The sequence below is a fragment of the Volvox carteri genome (assembly GCF_000143455.1).
Source record: "Volvox carteri f. nagariensis unplaced genomic scaffold VOLCAscaffold_43, whole genome shotgun sequence".
Classification (NCBI taxonomy): Eukaryota; Viridiplantae; Chlorophyta; class Chlorophyceae; order Chlamydomonadales; family Volvocaceae; genus Volvox; species Volvox carteri.
Genome location: NW_003307586.1, coordinates 538,909 through 557,520, shown reverse-complemented (window position 1 = coordinate 557,520; position 18,612 = coordinate 538,909). Strand labels below are relative to the sequence as shown.

The 18,612-nt window shown below is 57.5% G+C and overlaps 2 protein-coding genes across 2 annotated transcripts in view; one reads left to right on the top strand and one right to left on the bottom strand.

The window, feature by feature from the left end:
* Positions 1-821: 821 nt before the first annotated feature.
* On the top strand, positions 822-3,445 carry VOLCADRAFT_95357 (uncharacterized protein; the record flags this gene model as incomplete). Its single annotated transcript, XM_002954501.1, has 5 exons — positions 822-1,019; positions 1,238-1,376; positions 1,829-1,977; positions 2,074-2,709; positions 3,119-3,445. The coding sequence occupies 5 exons, from the start codon at positions 822-824 to the stop codon at positions 3,443-3,445; spliced, it is 1,449 nt and encodes a 482-aa protein (XP_002954547.1).
* Positions 3,446-5,038: 1,593 nt separating this feature from the next.
* Positions 5,039-18,612, bottom strand: part of VOLCADRAFT_106422 (uncharacterized protein) — a gene marked incomplete at both ends in the record, with an annotated part of 16,955 nt that continues 3,381 nt past the window's right edge. Inside the window, 20 exons of the mRNA XM_002954439.1 lie at positions 5,039-5,260; positions 5,455-5,581; positions 5,985-6,057; positions 6,639-6,836; positions 7,056-7,412; positions 7,578-7,686; positions 8,188-8,277; positions 8,491-8,531; positions 8,591-8,606; positions 8,832-8,932; positions 10,352-10,370; positions 11,689-11,828; positions 11,998-12,187; positions 12,948-13,116; positions 13,683-13,771; positions 14,455-14,790; positions 15,269-15,363; positions 17,798-17,999; positions 18,266-18,316; positions 18,347-18,544. Of these exons, the coding sequence (XP_002954485.1) occupies positions 5,039-5,260; positions 5,455-5,581; positions 5,985-6,057; positions 6,639-6,836; positions 7,056-7,412; positions 7,578-7,686; positions 8,188-8,277; positions 8,491-8,531; positions 8,591-8,606; positions 8,832-8,932; positions 10,352-10,370; positions 11,689-11,828; positions 11,998-12,187; positions 12,948-13,116; positions 13,683-13,771; positions 14,455-14,790; positions 15,269-15,363; positions 17,798-17,999; positions 18,266-18,316; positions 18,347-18,544 (2,823 nt within the window). The remainder of the gene's footprint in view (positions 5,261-5,454; positions 5,582-5,984; positions 6,058-6,638; positions 6,837-7,055; positions 7,413-7,577; positions 7,687-8,187; positions 8,278-8,490; positions 8,532-8,590; positions 8,607-8,831; positions 8,933-10,351; positions 10,371-11,688; positions 11,829-11,997; positions 12,188-12,947; positions 13,117-13,682; positions 13,772-14,454; positions 14,791-15,268; positions 15,364-17,797; positions 18,000-18,265; positions 18,317-18,346; positions 18,545-18,612) is intronic.

Here is an 18,612-nt window from a genome sequence, read left to right as displayed (position 1 = left end):
AAGAGTGAACCCAGGATCCTGGAGCCAAAAATATAAGTGTTAACTACTGCCGGGCCTAGAACGCCCTCGCACATGTGGGCATGACCAACGGCGCACCTGCGCCTTTGCTGCCAAAAAAGAGGTAGATTCACTAAGCTGTTGAACCTCAGCTATCTCCTCAAGAAATTCGGTGCTGCTGCCGGGCGGCAGCGAAGCCCCCGACTCAAGGACCGCTGAGGCTCGTCCCCCATACTGTGTTCCATCAGAGCTTTGTGTGCCGCCGAACAGCTTGAGCGCCACTTGCTTGATGGTCCCTTGCCCATTCCTGTGGGCCATCAAGTGCTGAGAGTCTGCTTTATTCAAGCTGGACTGCCAATTCAGCTGCACTTACTGGGCCATGGGGACCACCTTATTGTTGGGATTCGTCATACAGACATGACCTATACCTTTATCCTCATGTTGGGTCAGCACCTAGAGACATCGTGCGATAGCCCGCTGCTTGCAAAACTTCGCGGAGCGAAGCTACTTGAATAAAGGTAGGTTAATGCAGCTTGGATTAGTAGCGTCAACTTGGTCATAGTGGGTTAGGCAGAAAACTACGATTCAACCCCGACAATGTTCCGGCAACCGCAAAGCTGTACAGCTGGGTAGTGCCGTGCGTCCTGGGCTTCCAGCATGTCGGGGACACCATGAAACTCTGATACATATTCTTTTCCTTGTGCTTATCTTTGCAGTTTAGGTACTACTGTGCGTGCGTTATTGCTGCGTAACGGAGGTCATCGGGGCGACCTGTAGCCATACACGGGACGTTAAGTTTGCCGTTTTGGTGCTGCGAGCTTAGCATGATAGGCGTACATCCGGCAGATGCTGCTCGAGAGGCCGCTGGCTTCACCGGGCGGTTCACGGCTGGCTTGCGTTACGTGGAGAGCACGCACGTGCCTAACCCTGTCCTGCTCTCCGACCCCTTAGCCGGGGTGCTTGCGGGCGATCGTGGATTGGAACTTGCCAAAAAAGAGCTTCATCAGTTAGTCGACGCACAGGTAAAGCGGTACAGGCTCTCCGCAAACGCTTCACCAACCACTCGCCCTTGCTAACGGACCTTATGCCTGTTCCGCTAGGGGCCCCTTGCCTAGCACAAATCCATCCCAAACTCTTTCTACTCGCTCCAAAACGATTCGTAGAACCTTTGACTCCTGGCTTCTGTCCCATCTTTTGCATATGCGGCTGCACCTGGTGTATTGAGCCTCTGACACTACAGGGCCCGGGCAAGCACCTCCGTGTTCCAGCCCGCAGCCGCCTCATCGATGACATGATTACCCAGGAAATCTCAGGGTTGCGGCTGCGGAAGAAAGAACAAGAGAAACAGCAGAAACTCCGGGAGAACGGCTCCACGCAAGGTATGAGTGGAAGGGATATGTACTACGGCACAAGACGCACCAAAGAGCCCTAAAGGGCCCTAAAGAGCCCTTCGGCCTTCGAAACCTGGGCGGACCAGTGCCCCAGTGCTTGGGATCTCCCCATCAAGCTTTACCTCATAATTAATCGCGTTTAGCTTAATACTGAGTACTTATTAACTCTGCAATGGCACTTTACAGCGCGAAATGAACCCTGCTGGTGCACGGGGCCCCCTGCTAGGGTGGAGCTGGGTCGCCCTCACAGCAAGCCGGCGTACGACAGCCGGCGTACGACAGCCGGCGTACGACGTAGAGGACAGAGCCTGCATGGTATCCGCAGAAGAGGAAATACTTGACCGCCCTCGAACCACCCTCTCGTCCGTTCTTTCTTCCTTCCTTCCTTCCTTCCTTCCTTGCTTTTGGAGCCACGTCTTTGCCACCCGGCGCCGCCACAGGTGCATTTGGACGAGCAGGATTCGGCGCTACAAGCCTTTCTGGATCTTCTGGGTCAGAACCTGGATCCAGATCCAGAAATGAATCCGGTTCCGGAGCTTCCAGGTCTTTCGAAAGCTGGGATTGTGACAAGGGCGTTGTTTGCCAGGTGGTGAGTCTTGGGGCCGGCATGTGTACACGGCCCTGGCGGCTGACGTGTCTGGGTGGCTGTCGCGTATTTGAGGTGGACCTGCCACACATCGCCCAGGCCAAGGTGGCACTGCTTGCGGAGGCAGGTGCGCAGTGCACCCCTAGCAGCGATGACACCAGCACGGTAGGTTTTTCATTAGGAAGTTGTCGACAGCAGCAGGAAGAGCAACAGCTGGAGCAGCACCAGCACCAGCACCAGCACCAGCAGCGTGATGGTGGGTGCAACTCGCCAACATCAGCTGCAACGTCTAGCAGCAGTGCTTTAGCGCCAACCGTGGCCGCTGGTGGCCTGCTCAACGAATCCCACCACAGTCATGGGGATGAGCAACAATCCTTTGCAAATAACACAGTAGAACAGCGACTCCAGCCCCTGGAGCAGCAGCAACACCAGCAGCAACACCAGCAGCGACACCAGCAGCATGTCTTTCCACTTCAGGCTGCCAGCTATGCATGCATCGGCGCCGATTTGTCCACCCGTACCCCGACCTCGCTCTCAACGGCGCTGACCAGCCACGGCTTCACCACCTCCATCCCGACGATCTGGGTCCTGGAGGCGCTGCTGTACTACATGCCTCTGGCGGCGGCTTCGGAGCTCCTTTCTCAGCTAGCGGCGCTATCGGCTCCCGGAAGCCGGCTTATCGCTACGTGCGTTGACCAGGAGCTGCTGGAGGCTAGCCTGCGAGGGGTACCGAAGGTGCGCTAGGTGGCTTAGGTTTTTAGGGTTCATTGATTTCTCTCTCTTAAATCCTGGTCACCAGGAGCTGCGGTGCGGGTAGGTTGGGCCTGGCGGACCACCCCTGAGAACACCCTGGGGTGTGGCATGGGCAGGGCAGGGCAGGGCAGGGTAACACAGTAGTTTGGGCGGTTCGGGGCCCTGTACTCTAACCTGGGAATTGCTAATTGGAGAATTATAATATATTATAAAATACCCAGAGGTAATGCCCACAGACTTGCGGAAGGCCTGAAGCAGCTACATGAGTTCTGTGGGTGCACGCATCGCGGTGAGCGAATGAGTGGCTGGCTATACACTGGTTGTACACTACCGGCCAACAACCCGTTTTCGATAACCCACCACACTCATGACTCATCCGTCCGCCGTGCAGGACCATGTATTTGCAGATTTGTGGCATTTTGAAGCAGGAGCACTGCTGTACGACACACCTGCATTCCGGGAGTGCTGGCAAGTCGACTGGGTCGGGCAGCCCGAGCAGCAAGAGGAGGAGGTGGCGGCGGCGGCGGCTGCCGGTCCAGCAGGAGTTGGTGGCGGCGGCGGCGCAGCGGGGCGCGCCACCTGCCTGTCTGACCGGCCTCTGCCAGCGAGCACGCGGCGCCTGGCCAAAGAACGTTTGGGCGCGGACACGTACGTCGCCCTGTACGGCGGCAGTGAGCTGCTTTTCGCGGCCAAGCTGCGGCAGCAGTATCAGTCGTAATCGCGACTGATACGATGCGTACGAGCCATCACAACAGTCAAAGTCAAAGCCAGATACGTAAAGCCTGAAGTACTTAGGGTTTTAACCTTAGGGTTGAATGACATGCAGGCGACTGGGCTATTATGTTACATCCAGCCAACGATGTGCCGTTCGTGGCTTTGACCAGAATGAACTTTTCACCTTGTTTATTGCCTTGCGTGGGGCCACAAGAGGTGTTGATGTTGGTATTGCCATCCATGGGCATCGACGTCGACATGGCGGCCCACGAGGTATAGCATCGTGACACCGATGGTCCCATACCAGTGTGGGTGTGACAGTGTATGAACCACCGCACACGTGCATGTATGTATGTTGTTACAGGGTGGTTAACTTCGCCAGCGGCCCCCTTTCCCGGGGCAGTCCCTGCTCTCCCCTGCTAGAGGGGCACCCTAATCCGTCACCCCATCCGACTTCAGAATGTATTCGATGGGTATGGTGCATGTATGTATGGTGGCCCGACCTGGCCGGCGGGCATCTGACGTGTTTTCTTACCCTGTCGCGGCAGTCACCCAGTCGGTGACCTGATCTGACCTGACCGCGATGTGCACCATGACGTGTATGATGTGTATTCGGAACGTGGGGGCGGGGGGGGGGCAAGGGCCCTTCACCTCGGGGACCTGCAGCTTCTTTATACTTGTCCAAGGAAAGAAAGTAATAAGGATTATGATAAGGCCCATAATGGTTTTTGCATCTCACAGCCACAGAGCCTTAGCAGCAAACAGCGACTTGAAGTTCCAGCACAGCTGCTGCTCCTGCGCCTGATGCAGCCCGGCGCAACTTCACCGATGCAACCTAGCATTGCTTCATCTATCAGTGGCTGGGTAGGCGGGAGGGATAGGGATCGATATGCTGCTATTTTTCAAGTGAATTTACACATATACATCCGCACCCGTACAGCTATCATACTGTCCGTTCGTCCGCTGAACACGTGAGCACATCAATTTCGCCGTACGAACCTAACCGCGGCCGGCGCCACGATCTCGCTGTTTCTGCTGTCGAACATTCGAACGCGGCTTCGCACCCACACACACTCCGTCCGAGTTCAGACATGCCGAGCATGCACGAACGCATGTATGTATGTATGTATGATGTGTGGGACAGGGGGCCGTATCTTCGCCCGTGGCAGCTACCCGGCGACACCCTGCCTTCCCCGGTATTTCGGGGCACCCTCATCCAGTCACCCTAGTCAACTTCTCAGTGGATCGCTTAGATTCCGCACCCACCACCAGCATCCAACGGAATTTGCCGGATCGAGGGCGGCCCAACTCCATTCCTGGGCAGCTCGCGAGTCAACTTTATCCCAGGTCACCACCGTCCATCGACTAGGGTCACATTACCTTCCACCATCGGAAGGACTTTCGATCCTGACAGGTCTCGATCCCGGGAGATCCCGGGGGCAATGGTCCGTGCCTTACCAGTAGTGCCTAACCTGAGTATTGGTAACCACCACCAAGCATGTATGTATGTGTCTGTGAGCAAGCAACCTATCTCGGTACACACACACGCACACTCAACACACTCCTACATATCATCACTCTTATCCTTCAAGCACTTCTATTCCTGCTTCGGTTGCAGTTCCGCCGTCTGCAGCGGCAAAGTGATAGCGGGATGCACTGCCGCCCCCAGCTGCTGCAAAGTGTGAGCCGCGTTGGCGTGGGAGACCTTCCGTGCGATGCGGCCGCCGCGCAGCGTCAGAGTGGTGACGCCGCGGACCAGCAGCGGCGCCCCGGCGGCTGGCACCCCCAGCAGCTTGCTGCCCGCAGCGGTGTGTGTGCCCTGAGAGGCGCAGTGACATGCGGTGACACCACACCAACATGCGTTGAATTGGTTAAGTATGTATGTAAGTATGTAACATGAGGCGGGCATCAGCACCTTGCACCACACGTACCTACCGACCCTTTTCCCCTTTCATGTCAGCTCCCCCCCACACATATACACATACACATACACACCGCGCCCTCCCCCCTTACCCGTATGACCCAGCGGAAGGTGACCTTGTCGAACCCCAGCGCCGCAAACAGCTCGTGCCCTATGGCAAGATCGGGGAGGCAGTCCCGCCAGCCGCCCATCATGGCTTCCATGGCCTCGCGACCTCGTCTGAGGGTTTGGAGGACAGTACGCAGCGGCGAAGGGAAGTGATGCGGCGAGAAGTTCATCGGGGCAGGCGGGCCGGCAGGGAAGGCGGGGCCCGGTGCTGCTGCGGGCTTTCAGGAGGGATAAGAACGGTCTGGCGGGGCGATGGGCGGACAACTCCCAGGGGTTCCGGTCAGGTTTGCTTCGTCATGAACACGTCCTCTCCCGTTTTCCCCCCTTTCCCTTCCCCTTCCTCTACCTCGCCTTCCTGGCCCTGCATTTCATGTTCACCCTGTTTCCTTCCACCCGGCAGTGCTTCCTTTCCCTTTTCCCTTTGCACCGGAATCAAGCCAGAGGCACCAAGACGCACTCCCAGCGTGCAGCAGAGCCGTACGTACGTACGTACGAAATCTCCCCAAGTGCGCACCTGTCGCCCAGATCCAGCAGCCCGTCGTACTGATAATCCGGGTGTACGATGTGATCCAGGACCTTGTAATTGCCTGTCGCGGTTGGCGGACACCAAGGGGGGCCAAGTGGGGGGAGGGGTGGGACCCGGCCACCCGGTCACTGGCAAAGAGGCCACTGGAAGTGGTCCAGGGGAGTGTATGGGATGTGTGCGTGTATGTATGTATGTGTGTGGGGGGGGGAATGCGTGTGTATGTATGGTCGAAGGGCGAGTGAGGGAGAGACAGGGAGGGGAATGTATGTATGTATGTATGTATGTATGTATGTATGTATGTATGTATGTATGTATGTATGTATGTATGTATGTATGTATGTATGTATGTATGTATGTATGTATGTATGTATGTATGTATGTATGTATGTATGTATGTATGTATGTATGTATGTATGTATGTGTGTGTATGTATGTATGTGTGTGTGACACGTGTGTCTCCGCAGATTTTGAAAAATGAAACCCGCCTCCTATATTTCGCCGCTGTAAAAAGAAATCTGTCGACCCTTTCCCTTCGCGAGGAACACACCGCCAAACACGCCGCCAAAGCAGAGTGCCTAACAAACGAAAGAAACGTCCATCTGCAGACACGCAGGGGCAATAACACATGGGCCCATCACGCACCTGTATTGTATGTGTGGAAGTACAGCTCCACCACCGCGCGGTTCGCAGCCTGGGCCGCCGCCAGGGCCTCCGGGGACTCCGCAAAATGCGCCTGCGCCTCCGCCGCGGCGGCGACCGCAGCGGCAGCCGCTTCCGCCGCCTCCGCCTCTGTGGCGAAGGCGTTCCGAGCTACCGCTGCCGTACGCATCGCCAAATCACCTGCAACCGCGCATTATCTCTTGTGTCAGAATCCCGCTGCCCGCTCGGGTCGGGTCGGGTCGGGTCGGGTCGGGTCGGGCACCAGGCGCCTACGAGCCCGGCAAGTTGCTCGCTCCCCCAGTAACCCCCATCACCACGGGCACAGCACCCAATACACACACATTCTTTGTTTTCGGATGTCGCCAGACTGACTGACTACCACTCGACCGCCCGACTCACCCTCCGCCGCTGAAGGCCTTCGCGCCTCCTTCACAGCAGCCCCGCCATCGGGGCCCTGCGGCTCCTCTTGGTGTCCCTGCTGCTGCTGCCAGCCGAGCTGGCGGTACAAGAAGATGGGATCCCAGGACCACCACACCTCCACCCCCCGCAGCAGCTCCGGGACGGTGCTGGCGGCCTCGCCGCCGTCGTCGTCGTCGTCGTTGGGTGGCGCCGTCGCCGTGGCCACCTCATCGTTAGTTGGTGCCGCTGACGCCAAGCCCTGTACAGGCTGTGCCGTACGGATTACGAGGCTTCCCTCCCAGGAAGCCGTAGCTCCGGACGGGGGCAGGGAGGGTCCCAAGGCACCCGTGTGTGTACCTGAAGGGGATGGGAGGGAAAGACGAACCACACGCGATTGAAGCTGCTGCCAGGGCAAGATAGTAGCAAAGGGGATGGGAGGGGGGGAAAGGGGAGGGGAAGGGGAGGTAGTTAGTGTGTATACGTGTGGAGGCAGAAGCACCCGCGGCCCTGTCCCACGCGTACCAGTAGCCTTCCAGTAGCCCAGCACCAGCCCCTGTTCCCCCGTGTGCAGGGGCCGCTGCAGCTGCAGACTCAGGTCGGACATCGCCCCGCGGAACAGATCCACCAGCTCCTAAAGGAAGCAAACAGACAGACAGACAGACAGCGAACGACTGAAGGGGAGAGAGGAAAGGAAGAGGAAAGATGTTGTATTACAACTCAGTAAGCAGTAGGGGAGGAGGGCAGTAGGGGCAGGAGGTGGCACCAACGCTGTCGTAGCTACGGTATACGACCTACCCACAGCCGCAGAGGAAACCCGGGAATCGAGTCATAATTGCAGGCATATCCTCTCGCTTGTCTGCGCGTACGACCCAAATAGCTGGGAATTAAGGACCGTATGCCCGTCCTAGGTTATGTCCTAAATAGGCACCTCCACGTTCCTCCCCTTGCTGGGGCACTGCAAGCCAGTAATTGGGTGACGGCGAAGAAGGGGACAAGATGAACCACGCGGGGGCGAAGGAGGGGAAGGGCATCCAGGGTGTCAGACGGCATGGAGGTCCAAGTAGGGCCGAGCTAGGACGTCCTGCGGGGGTTCAGGCGCTGCTGGTGCCTGTTGCCGTGCCCATTGTCGTACCTGTAGTTGATATCGGCCCACCAGGGCCTTATCCGGCAGCAGCGCGTCGTGCCATATGACCTGAGTGGGCCACAACATTAAACAGGTGCGCTGGGTCGTGGGGTCGTGGAAGGGGGCAATCAGCTGAAGGGGGATTGCATTTCCCTGACGGCTGAGGAGGGGGGGGTCTTATTCAAGAGACTGCGGTTGAGGAAGCAAACGGTCAACTGCCGACACTTCCAAGGCAGCTGACGGGGAGGGGGCCCGGGGAGCGATGAGGTGCCACTGTGTGTGTGTGTGTGCATGCATGGCCGGTGTACACACCGCATAGATGGTGAACGACTGCACCTGGCACCTTTCAGGGGCTAGGGGTAAGGAGGCGAAAGGGCGGGAAATGCGCATGGGGACCCCGCACTTAGCTCACTGGCTTCGGATAGGGCCTGAAGAGTGGGAGTGGTTAGAGAACTGCGGAAACGGGGCAGTGTGGAAAACGGAGGATCATTGCGGCGGCGGAAAGGATGCTCCTGCTCGCTCGCAGGGAGTGCGTGAGCTCGGGGGAGAAGCAGGAGAGCGCCTGATTAGGACTCCGCGTTTGGTCCACAGGAGTTCAGCGTAAACACGTGCACATAATCTTTTTTATAGAAAGGTATTTAAATATTGCCTACCTCACTGTCAAGCATCTGCAAGGCCTGCTCTGCGGAAGCCTTGCCATGCCATACATCAACCAGGGCATCGGCAACCGCCTCAGCATAGCGTTCGAGGTTGCCTGAAGCAAGTCGGGTTAACGGATGAGCTGGACATATTTAACCCATGGCAACGTCCTCACACACACGCGATCAAAGCAGCAAAACAAGTGGCACCGCACGATTGCAAAAAATTAACCGTACCGAGAGATCTTGGCCTCTTTGCCGATTGCTCATTTTCGCCGAGGGTAGGCATGACACTAGTCTTTGGCAAAAGCCCCGGCCGCGACGCTCAGGATTGGGGGAGCAGAGCCCGCAGCCCGGCCTGCCTCTTGAACGTATCACCAAGAAAAAATGAAATGTTCCTAGCTGTGAATAACACAGACTGCTTGAATTACAATATATAAATAAGCTACGCCTTCGACATGCGATCTACTGTCATTGCCCATAAATCTATACCACGATGATGTATCGGGCCGTCTTCCATTAGCCGGTTAGCGTCCTCTAGATAGGGTAACATAACTGGCGATCCACCCCACTAATGCTGGCTAACTGTCGCGTGCTATGGTAGCTCAGTTATGCAAGCTGCAATCGCGTGGCATTTTCCATACCTCGTGAGCTTCATTATCATAATACAAGCGTCCGATAACAAATACAAGAGATCATTAGTTTGCTTTGAACATGGATGGAACATGGCAGAACACAGTCGCTTCTTTGCATGCGTTGCATTTGCCCAGCTAACTAAAGCGGCAAACCCATTCTTTCCTAAAGGGCTATTATTGTGAATTGTTAAATGGGATAACTATATTTCGCGAACTTACTACCTAAGGTCGCTCAGGTGGTAAGTTTTCACCGTGGACCGAAAGAACTCCAGCAGGTCAGAAGCCCGGTGGGGGGTGAAGCCATATAACCTTCCTCCTACACGACTTGCGAACGGGTCCATACCCACCGACCACATCCAATTTCCAACATGGGATGGAGAAGACACTCCCCAGGCGGCACCGCGGCCCCTTCCTACACAACCTGCTTCATTCGACCCTAAACCGCATGCACTGCAAACACCCTTACAACCCCCACCACCGTCCCACCCACCCAAACACACACACTCCGCCTAGGAGCATCGCGATCTGCACCAAGGTGAGGAGGTAGTAATCCCGACGGCGACCCGGATGGGAGCCACACAGCCACCCAATCTCCTCCCCCCTTTGGTTGGTGGGAGGTCGATGAGAGGGACTACAATTACAAACTACTACTGTCCAGTGCCCCTAACGTGGGGGTGACGTGGAGGACAGTGGAGGGGGCAGTGGGGGCCTCACCGCACTGGCTGCCGCTGCCGCCTACCTACCTACCTAGCCATCACCGGCACCGACACACCACCACCCCATGCATGTTGAGCACTCTAAGTACACACATACATACATGCACACATATACTCCTCCTCCGCAAACCAGCTAGCACGTGGTGCGCTCTCCGTTCGTTCGTTCGTTCGTTCGTTCGATCACCCGCCAAGTTGGCAAGAGACTGCGGAGGAGGAGAGGAGAGGAGAGGAGAGGAGAGAAGAGAAAGGCAGCGACCCCCTTTCCTTGGAAGGCCCATTGCGCTCTCCCCCTTCCGACGGCATTCCTCTTGACGTTATCCACATCTCCAACTCCACATACATACATGTATCTGTACATACATACATACATACATACATACATACATACATACATACATACATACATACATACATACGTACATACATGTATACTCCACATACATACATTTATACATACACACATACATACATGCACACATATGCTGCATGCATGTGCACCACATCTACAGACATACAGACAGACAGCTGTAGCCCTCCTGCGGGACTGTTTACCCCTAGTTATAACTGCGCGCTCTACCGTCAAGCCCTTCGTGGCGGCCTCCCGCCCCCCCCCTTACTGCTAGGGGACATACGATCACCACCACCACCACCACCACCGCAGCTTCTAGCCCGTGATGATGGACCCTGCAGCTGCCCGTGATGATGATGATGATGATGATGACTCTTTTAAGTGGCTACCAGCACTACCAGCACCTCCCACACCACTCGCACCACCACCACTCCCCTTTTCTCCCCATCGGCCCTCAAGCCCTTCCCGTTCTCATACAAGCGCAGTCCTGCTATAGCCCCCTCCCTCCCGACCCCGACCCCGACCCCAACCGGTGTAGGGCCCCCAGCAAGCCCCGGTGGGCGCTGCCCGCCGCCGCAACCAGTGACCCCAGAGCCGAGGAAACAAGGGCCCCCGCCAGGCCATCACGTCCGATGGCAGTAGCAGCGGCGGTAGTGGCGGTAGTGGCGGCGGTAGCAACACCGCCTGCAGCGGCACCGGCCGCTGTTGCGCCTCCGCCGGACTCCCCTTTCAAGGCCGCCAGCTCCCGGCCCAGATGCAGCTGGTGCAGTAGCGTGAAGGCCAACACCGCAAACACGAGGAGCGCACGAACCTGCCGCAGTAGCAATAATAGTGGCAGCAGTAGCAGCGCGTGGAGCAGCAGCAGTAGCAGCCGCAGTGAGGCGAGGTCCAGATTGACATCAGCACCTCCACCGCCCGGTTTACGCAGTTTCAAGGTTAACAGCAAGCGGGGGCGAAGGGGGAGGAGGAGACCCGGGCGAGCACGGGCTGGCGGTCGGGAGCACGTGACTGGATCATGTGTTGCACCCCCACCCCCAACCCCACCACCCCCAACCCCACCCCCACCAATCGAGGTACCGCCTCATTGGTACCCCCATGCACTCCATTCCCCACCACCACTCGAAGCGCACGTGCACACACATACGCACACACACGTGCCCAAGCACACGCACTTGCTTCCAGATGGGCAGGGGCTGCCGCAAGTGGGCCCCCGCTACCGGTGCTGGCGCTGCGGCGGCAGTCGGGGCCTGTGGCGCTATCCCCCCCGCGGCGGCGGCGGCGGCGGCGGCACTGCGGGAGCGGCGGGGGGTACCTGCGGTGGAGTGGGGTGGGGTTGAGGGGTTTGGGGTACGGGAGGAGGAAAGGGGGGTGGCGGGGATGAAAACCCCAAACGAGTGGGAATACGAATCGGAACCTACGGCGGCCTGTTTCAGCAGATCTGGGTTTTTAAGGCGAGACAACACGGCACGCCCCGGACATACCGGGGACGGAACCGCCGACGGGCGCCGACACGGGCAGCGGTTTTGGCAGGGGCGCTGCGGCCTGCTGGCGTATTGCCTTGATGTGGGTCTCTACGTTGGCGATGAAGGCGTTGTAGAAGGAGGTGGAGTCCCGGATGGTGGTGGCGGAGATGATGCCACCAACCCCCATCGCGCGTTTCACAAAGTGAACCTGCGGGGTGTGATGTACGGCAGCGACGACATTGACATTGCGCAACAAAGGGGGTTGTACGGCAGCAGGTTGCTGAAACACCCAGTAGTTTTTGGAACACAGTGAACTCTGGAGGGGAAAACATGAGCGGGACACAAGAGGTCACAGCAACTTATCTTAAATGAGCAAGCTAGCTAGTTAGGGAGTGAGTGAGTGAGTGAGCGAGTTAGTGAGTGAGCGAGTGAGTGAGCAAGTGAGTGAGTGAGTGAGTGAGTGAGCAAGTGAGTGAGCGAGGGAGTGAGTGAGTGAGCGAGCGAGGGAGTGAGCAAGTGAGTGAGTGAGTGAGCAAGTGAGTGAGCGAGGGAGTGAGTGAGTGAGCGAGCGAGGGAGCAAGTGAGCGAGCGAGGGGGTGAGTGAGCGAGGGAGTGAGTGAGGGCGCGAGCAAGTTGGTGCAATAAACGAAAATCGAAACGAATTCAGCTCTATGTATTCGAGATGTCAGCAAACAGCCAACAGATCGAGATAACATCAGAGCAGAACGGCGGTGAGAAGTCCTAATAACCAATAACTAATAACGGCCGAACAACGGCAACCCTCCTAGCAGTCGTACAAAGCAAAGAAGGCCGCAAACATCACTAGAAGGAAACGTTCTTCTGGGGCCCCACTGGCAGTATTCCCCTCACTGGGCAGCTCGTTATCACAATACCACCCCGGGGCGGGGGCCGGGGGGTGAGGGGAGGAATACACACACACCGGCACACGCGGCCGCATCTATCCCTACTTTCATATGGATGGTAAGCTCGGTGGTGCCAGGCCGTGCCCCTGGTTTAGTGCGCCAAAGGGAATTGACCGTGAAGCACTCCTTGAAGGGTATGTCCAGCATGTTCATGGCGGTGGCGAACAGCAACATCCCGCCCTCGTACACGCAGAACTGCTGCCGCTGGACGCACCTGGTGGGGGAGGGGAAGGCGGGGGGGTGGGAAAAGGCCGGGGGGGGAGACCGCACGATGCGTGCTGGCTTACGTTGTGTACGACTTACGAAGGGTTTGTAGGGTGGATAATGTGTGTATATGTACATGCACCTAGGGTTGCACATGCTCAACAAAAGTAACTTTACGTTCATTCTCAGTTTTCTCTTCCGTAGTTCTATTACGACGATGATACTGGGCTGGGCTGGGCTGGGGTGAAAATGACCGCAGGGGAAATAAATAAAGAGCATTTCGTCTAGTTTTCCGCAGCAATCTAGCGAAGTGCAAAAGGTTCTTAACTTTATCACTTGGGTTTGTGCGTATGTATGTGTGCAAATTAATGCCGTCCCCATGCCACAAACGAACAGTGCTATGTGCTGCTGTAATGCATGGACAGACAGACAGACAGACGGACGGACGGACAAACGCAACAGGGAAAAGCGGCAGAGAGAACGCATGACACGACACGGACATCTATCGCTGCCGTACTTGCCCCAGGAAGCCGCGTCCAGGCCCCCCTTCCCCCCCCCCCCCGCCCACCCCCGTACCGCGTGTCGGTGCTGCTGGGCGGCTTTCGAGGGTTCCAGAACGTCAGCAGCCGGGTGAACGTGGCGCCGCCGGAGCCTGGCTTGCCGAGCTGGGGGAATAGTCAGGGGGGGTGGGGGTTTTAGGGCGCGTCACGGGGGTTTTTCAGTGTTCACAACACCCCCCTCAGAGATCACGTCGATCACGTAGCGACATCATCTCTCCGTCATCACCCCCGGGGGGGGGGGAAAGGGGAGGGGGTCGTCAATCCAATTTCTCAATGGCCCGTCAAACTGCCACTGTAACGCCAACACCTCTGACTTTGCCCTCATCAAGAGGATTCCGGTCTCCGCATCCACATCCACTAATGGTCAGGGAAAGGGGAGCTATCCGGTACGGTCCGGTACGGCCCTGTACTACATACTGTGATATTTCCAAGTGCTGACATTCCCCCTCACTCTCACCCCCCAACACACACACACACACACACCTCCCCTCCCCCTGGCAGTCGACACGTTTCAAACCTTTTCCGCCTCCTACAGACGATTCATTACTCCCCTCTCCCCTCCAAGCGCCCGATCTCCCCCAGGGACCCCCCTCAGCATTTCCCCCCCAACCCCCCTTCGTATGTTGGGTTAGTGTCATGTCATGATCGTGTCATGTCGTGCCATGCCGTGTCGGGAAAGGGGGCTCCAGCGGTACCTTTTTCCCCCTAAGCTCTCCCCCTAGATACGTGTGACCTCAGGAGGAAGACTGCCGTACGACAACCCGTACACTCGAGCGTGAGGAACTCACCACCCATTCGAACACGCTCTGTGGACCCAGCAAACTGCCGTCCGCCGCCGCCACCGCCGCGCTTGCCGTACTGCCCTCGGCATCCTTCCCCGCCGCCGTACCGATCGACACTGCGGCCGTCGGCGCGCGCCGCCACGCCGTGGCCACCACGTCCCACTGCCCGCCAATCTCCCTGTGCTGCCTCAGGAAAAGTTCGGTTCCGGAGCTGGAGAACAAAATGCCGTACAGCTCTTGGGGGGTGCAGGACAGTACGGCAGTGACGATGGGCTTGTAGCCGTCCGGTGTGGCAGGTGGGGGCGCATCCACGGGTGTCCAGGAGTCCTCTCCGGCTGCCGCCTAGGAACGTGTGGACGGGCGAGGAGGGGGGGGAGGGGGAAAGACGAACCACAAACGAGTGAAGCTGCTGCCAGGGCAAGAGTGTACCAGTCGTAGAAGTGACCGAAAGGCGAAGAGGGGGGAGGGGGGGGGGCCAAATGGTTGTTGGGGCGAATGTGACCCTGGACGCGTCGTCATGTGCGTCGTGGTGTGTGTGCTCTTCCCTCCAACCCCACAACCCCCTGGAGAGCGTGAGATGACACACACTCCCCAGGCTGTATAGGGACCTGGGCTGTATGGTAGAAGTGGGAGGTGGGAAGCGGGATCCATATCCGTGAGGAGGGAAAGGGAGAAGGACGACGGAAGTAGGTGTCCATGGACTTGCCGTCTAGCTCTCGGGCCCTTAGCCTCAACAGGCAACCCCGGCGCTCGAGAAACCTAGGTGCCCGTAAGCCCGCAGCGTCAGCGTTTGCCACGATTACCATGATGGGAGGCTCACCTGCGGCGAGTGAGGTGCCCCTGCAGCGGCGGATTGCTGTCGCTGCGGCTTTGCAGCTCTTGCGTGTGGGCCCTTTTTGCCGCGGAGTCCCCGACCTAACGGAGCACGGGTCGGAAAAGCGATAATTTCCGTGCGCGTTGTTTATGGGTCAGAATTCAAATAGGCATTCGTAAATCTAGGCCTTGAATGGAGCGTGGCCGCATGCTATGCAAAACAAGGAACAGTCAAGGTGGGCAGAGGAAGATGCAAGGCTCACCGATGAACCTGATAGCTGCTAGTCCCAGCTGCAGGCCAACATATGCAACAGCTACTCCCTTTACAACGTCGGCGACCCTTTTCGCTCGCGCATTCAATTTTTCTTCTTCTGTTCGGGGCACCGTTCCTTTCGCCGTTAACAGGCCGATAGCCGTCTCTGCGGTCATGGCTGCTTTCCGATATGGTAAATATATACAGCTAAGAATAATGAAAAGAAACTGAGAAACGTTTGCTACAATGCTGGAGGTCCGGGGTTGTCGAGACGGAGTTTGGCATTACTGTATCTCTTTTTCATCAGATGCTACAATACTATGATGTTGTTATATGGGTAATGTTGGAAAGTTGAAAGCTTGTCCCAAGCTCGACTACACCGTGGTACGAATAACGTTCGCATCTGGACCAATATGAATCACCGTTCATGACAACATCGGTGTAACGCCCCCACACGGGCGCCTTGACACGGTACAAAGGGCTGAAATTTGAAGCCCCCGTTAACCTATATAAAATTTTGTACCAATAGTTGGATGCAGTTTGAACAGAAGCCCTTAGCACAGTACTTCTTTTAAGCCCCTCATCAGCGCGACCCAAGGGGGGCCCTGCCCTCACAACTTTACCTCCCAACCCCCTCTTCCCTTCAATGCACCCATGCACCCTCAATCACCTTCATTCCGCAGTTCACGTTCTGCGTGGTTTCAGAGCTACACCCCTGACAGCGCTGTTCAGTTACGTCGCATTACGTTGATATTTACTAACCTAACCAAAAGATGTACGACAACAAAGCGCGTGCTTTTCGAGAGAGGGGAAAGGCACGGGACGGGACTGAACCACGCCGCAAACAGAGCGTTTGCCGTACATGTACAACATGGCGAACGTAGTCGAACCTGGTATTCTCATGTTCAGCGCCCTGTTCCCCTCCGTGCTGCTACTGCTGCTACTGCTGCTAGCCAGGCCCTTTAATACCTACAGTGCTCGCTGGATGGGGTAGGTCCTATCCGGGGCCCGCGCTCGGCACCCTCCTGAAATCCCTGCCGCACTACCGTGTACGGCTAAGAGAGGTGTATGGCATAAGCGATATTGGAACATTTGGTTAACGTGGCTCCCTAACGAGAGCGTGCTTGTACGGCCAGGCAGTACGGCCAGGCCACACTGACCCTGTCTTTTTCCAAGACGTGCAAACCCGTTGTACGGCACGCAGGCTTACTTTGTCGGCTGATTGCGTGGTTAAAACCTTAGAAGGTGACAGGTACGGACGACCCTCCCCCACCAGCCTACCAGGTTGTCATGCGGTGGTGATCCCGCCCTCCCTACATAGGACTGCCTCCCACAGCTCCCACAGCTCCCCTACTCTTATCGACAGCTCAGCTAAAAAAAAGCGATTGACACCAACAAGAGATGAGAGCAGCCCAATATTCCGGTCCTGTTCTCCAGCTACCCCTCCGACCTCTCTCCCCCCCCCGCAGATTCCCCCAGTGTGACATCATCATGGCCCGTTTCGCCTTGCTCTCCTCCATGTCACCTCAACTTCCAACGGTCAACCACCAACGTCTCATTCTTCCGTTGTTCAAAAATGTGAGGAGCCTACCTGTTGTACAAGTGCTACATGAATGGTTATGGCTATATGGCGGTAGCGGTAACGGACCAGATAAGCCTAAGCCTAACAAAGGCAGCTAGGAAAACAAAATCAGAGAACAGAGAAAAAGCAAAAAGCCAAGCAAAGAGAGTTTAATCAACTAATTAAACGAAAAGCAGGCTGACAAATGGCTGAAGAAACAAGGATTTCGGTTGTTTACCGTGTTGTAGTGCAAGTGTCGTACGACCATGAAAAAAAGACAAGCGGCTCCTTCAGACACTCGCAACCGCCAACGGAAAGTGCAACACCAACGAACACAACCGTCAACGCAAGCGCCACCAGAAACACAACCGCCAACAAAGCAGCGCTGCCTCCATCCCTGCTCACTTATTGCTTCCGAGCCCTTCCCATATATACACACAGACACACATATCATCATTTAGGCAGCAGCGGCTGCTGTAACCCAGCTCCGGAAAGTCCTTCCCGCTCTTTCCCCCCCTCCGCATCCGCATCCGCACCAGCCTCCCCCTCCCACCCGCACCCTCCAACCTCCACATCCAACCCCGCTCGGCGACAGCAACCCCCCTGACCGCCCTCCTCCTCCTCCTCCCCTTCCCTGCCACCCGTACACCGCCTTCCTCCCCTCTCCCCCTCTTCCTGCTGGTCCCGCTGCTGGTGATGAAGTCCAGGTCCAGACCCAACACCGGGAAGCTGCTCCGGCAGGCTGAGCGCGAGTGCGATGGCCACTGCCGTCATCGCTGCCGCCAGGTACCACACCAGGCCCGGCATGTGGGCCAGGGGGTTGGGGGGCCGCGGGTCGCCTGGTGGTGGGGGGGCGCGGGTGACCTGGGCGAACACTGAGGCGAACAGCAGGGGTCCCAGACCTGAGGCCATGGAGCTGATGGCCTGGGGGGAGGTAGGGGAGAGGGAAGTGGGGGGGGAGGGGTTGGAGTACTGGGGGTTTGGAGTACTGGGGGTTTGGAGTACTGGGGGTTTGGAGTACTGGGGGAAATCAAGAGTACCAGGTGGTGTGGGGCCCGGGGGGAGAGCACGGCGGCTGGGGTTGGGTTGAGTTGGGTTGAGTTGGGTTGAGTTGGGTGGGGGATGGGGGGAGAAATAAATAAAGAGACCTTACCAAGGACTCTCCCTCGCCGTCCCTCCCCCTCCCTCACCTGCAGCGCCCCGAACACCGCCCCCTGGTGGTGCGGGTCTACACCCGCAGTCTGCAGGGCAGTCAGCGCCGGCCAACACACCGAACTCAACGATCCTATCGACACCGCCGCCAGCCCCGCAGCCTTGGTGGGCGCCGCCGCCAGCGCCAGGCACTCGGCGGCGTAGGCGGCCAGGCCGAACGCAAGAAGACGGCGCTCTCCCAGCCAGCGGACCAGGAAGGCAAGGAAACCCAGCTTCACGACCAAGCCCCCCGAGGCCAGGACGGTCAGCACGTGGGCCTTATATGGGGGGGGTGCGTGTGTGTATGTATGTGCATGGGGGACAGGGCGGGCAGGGGGAGGGGGGA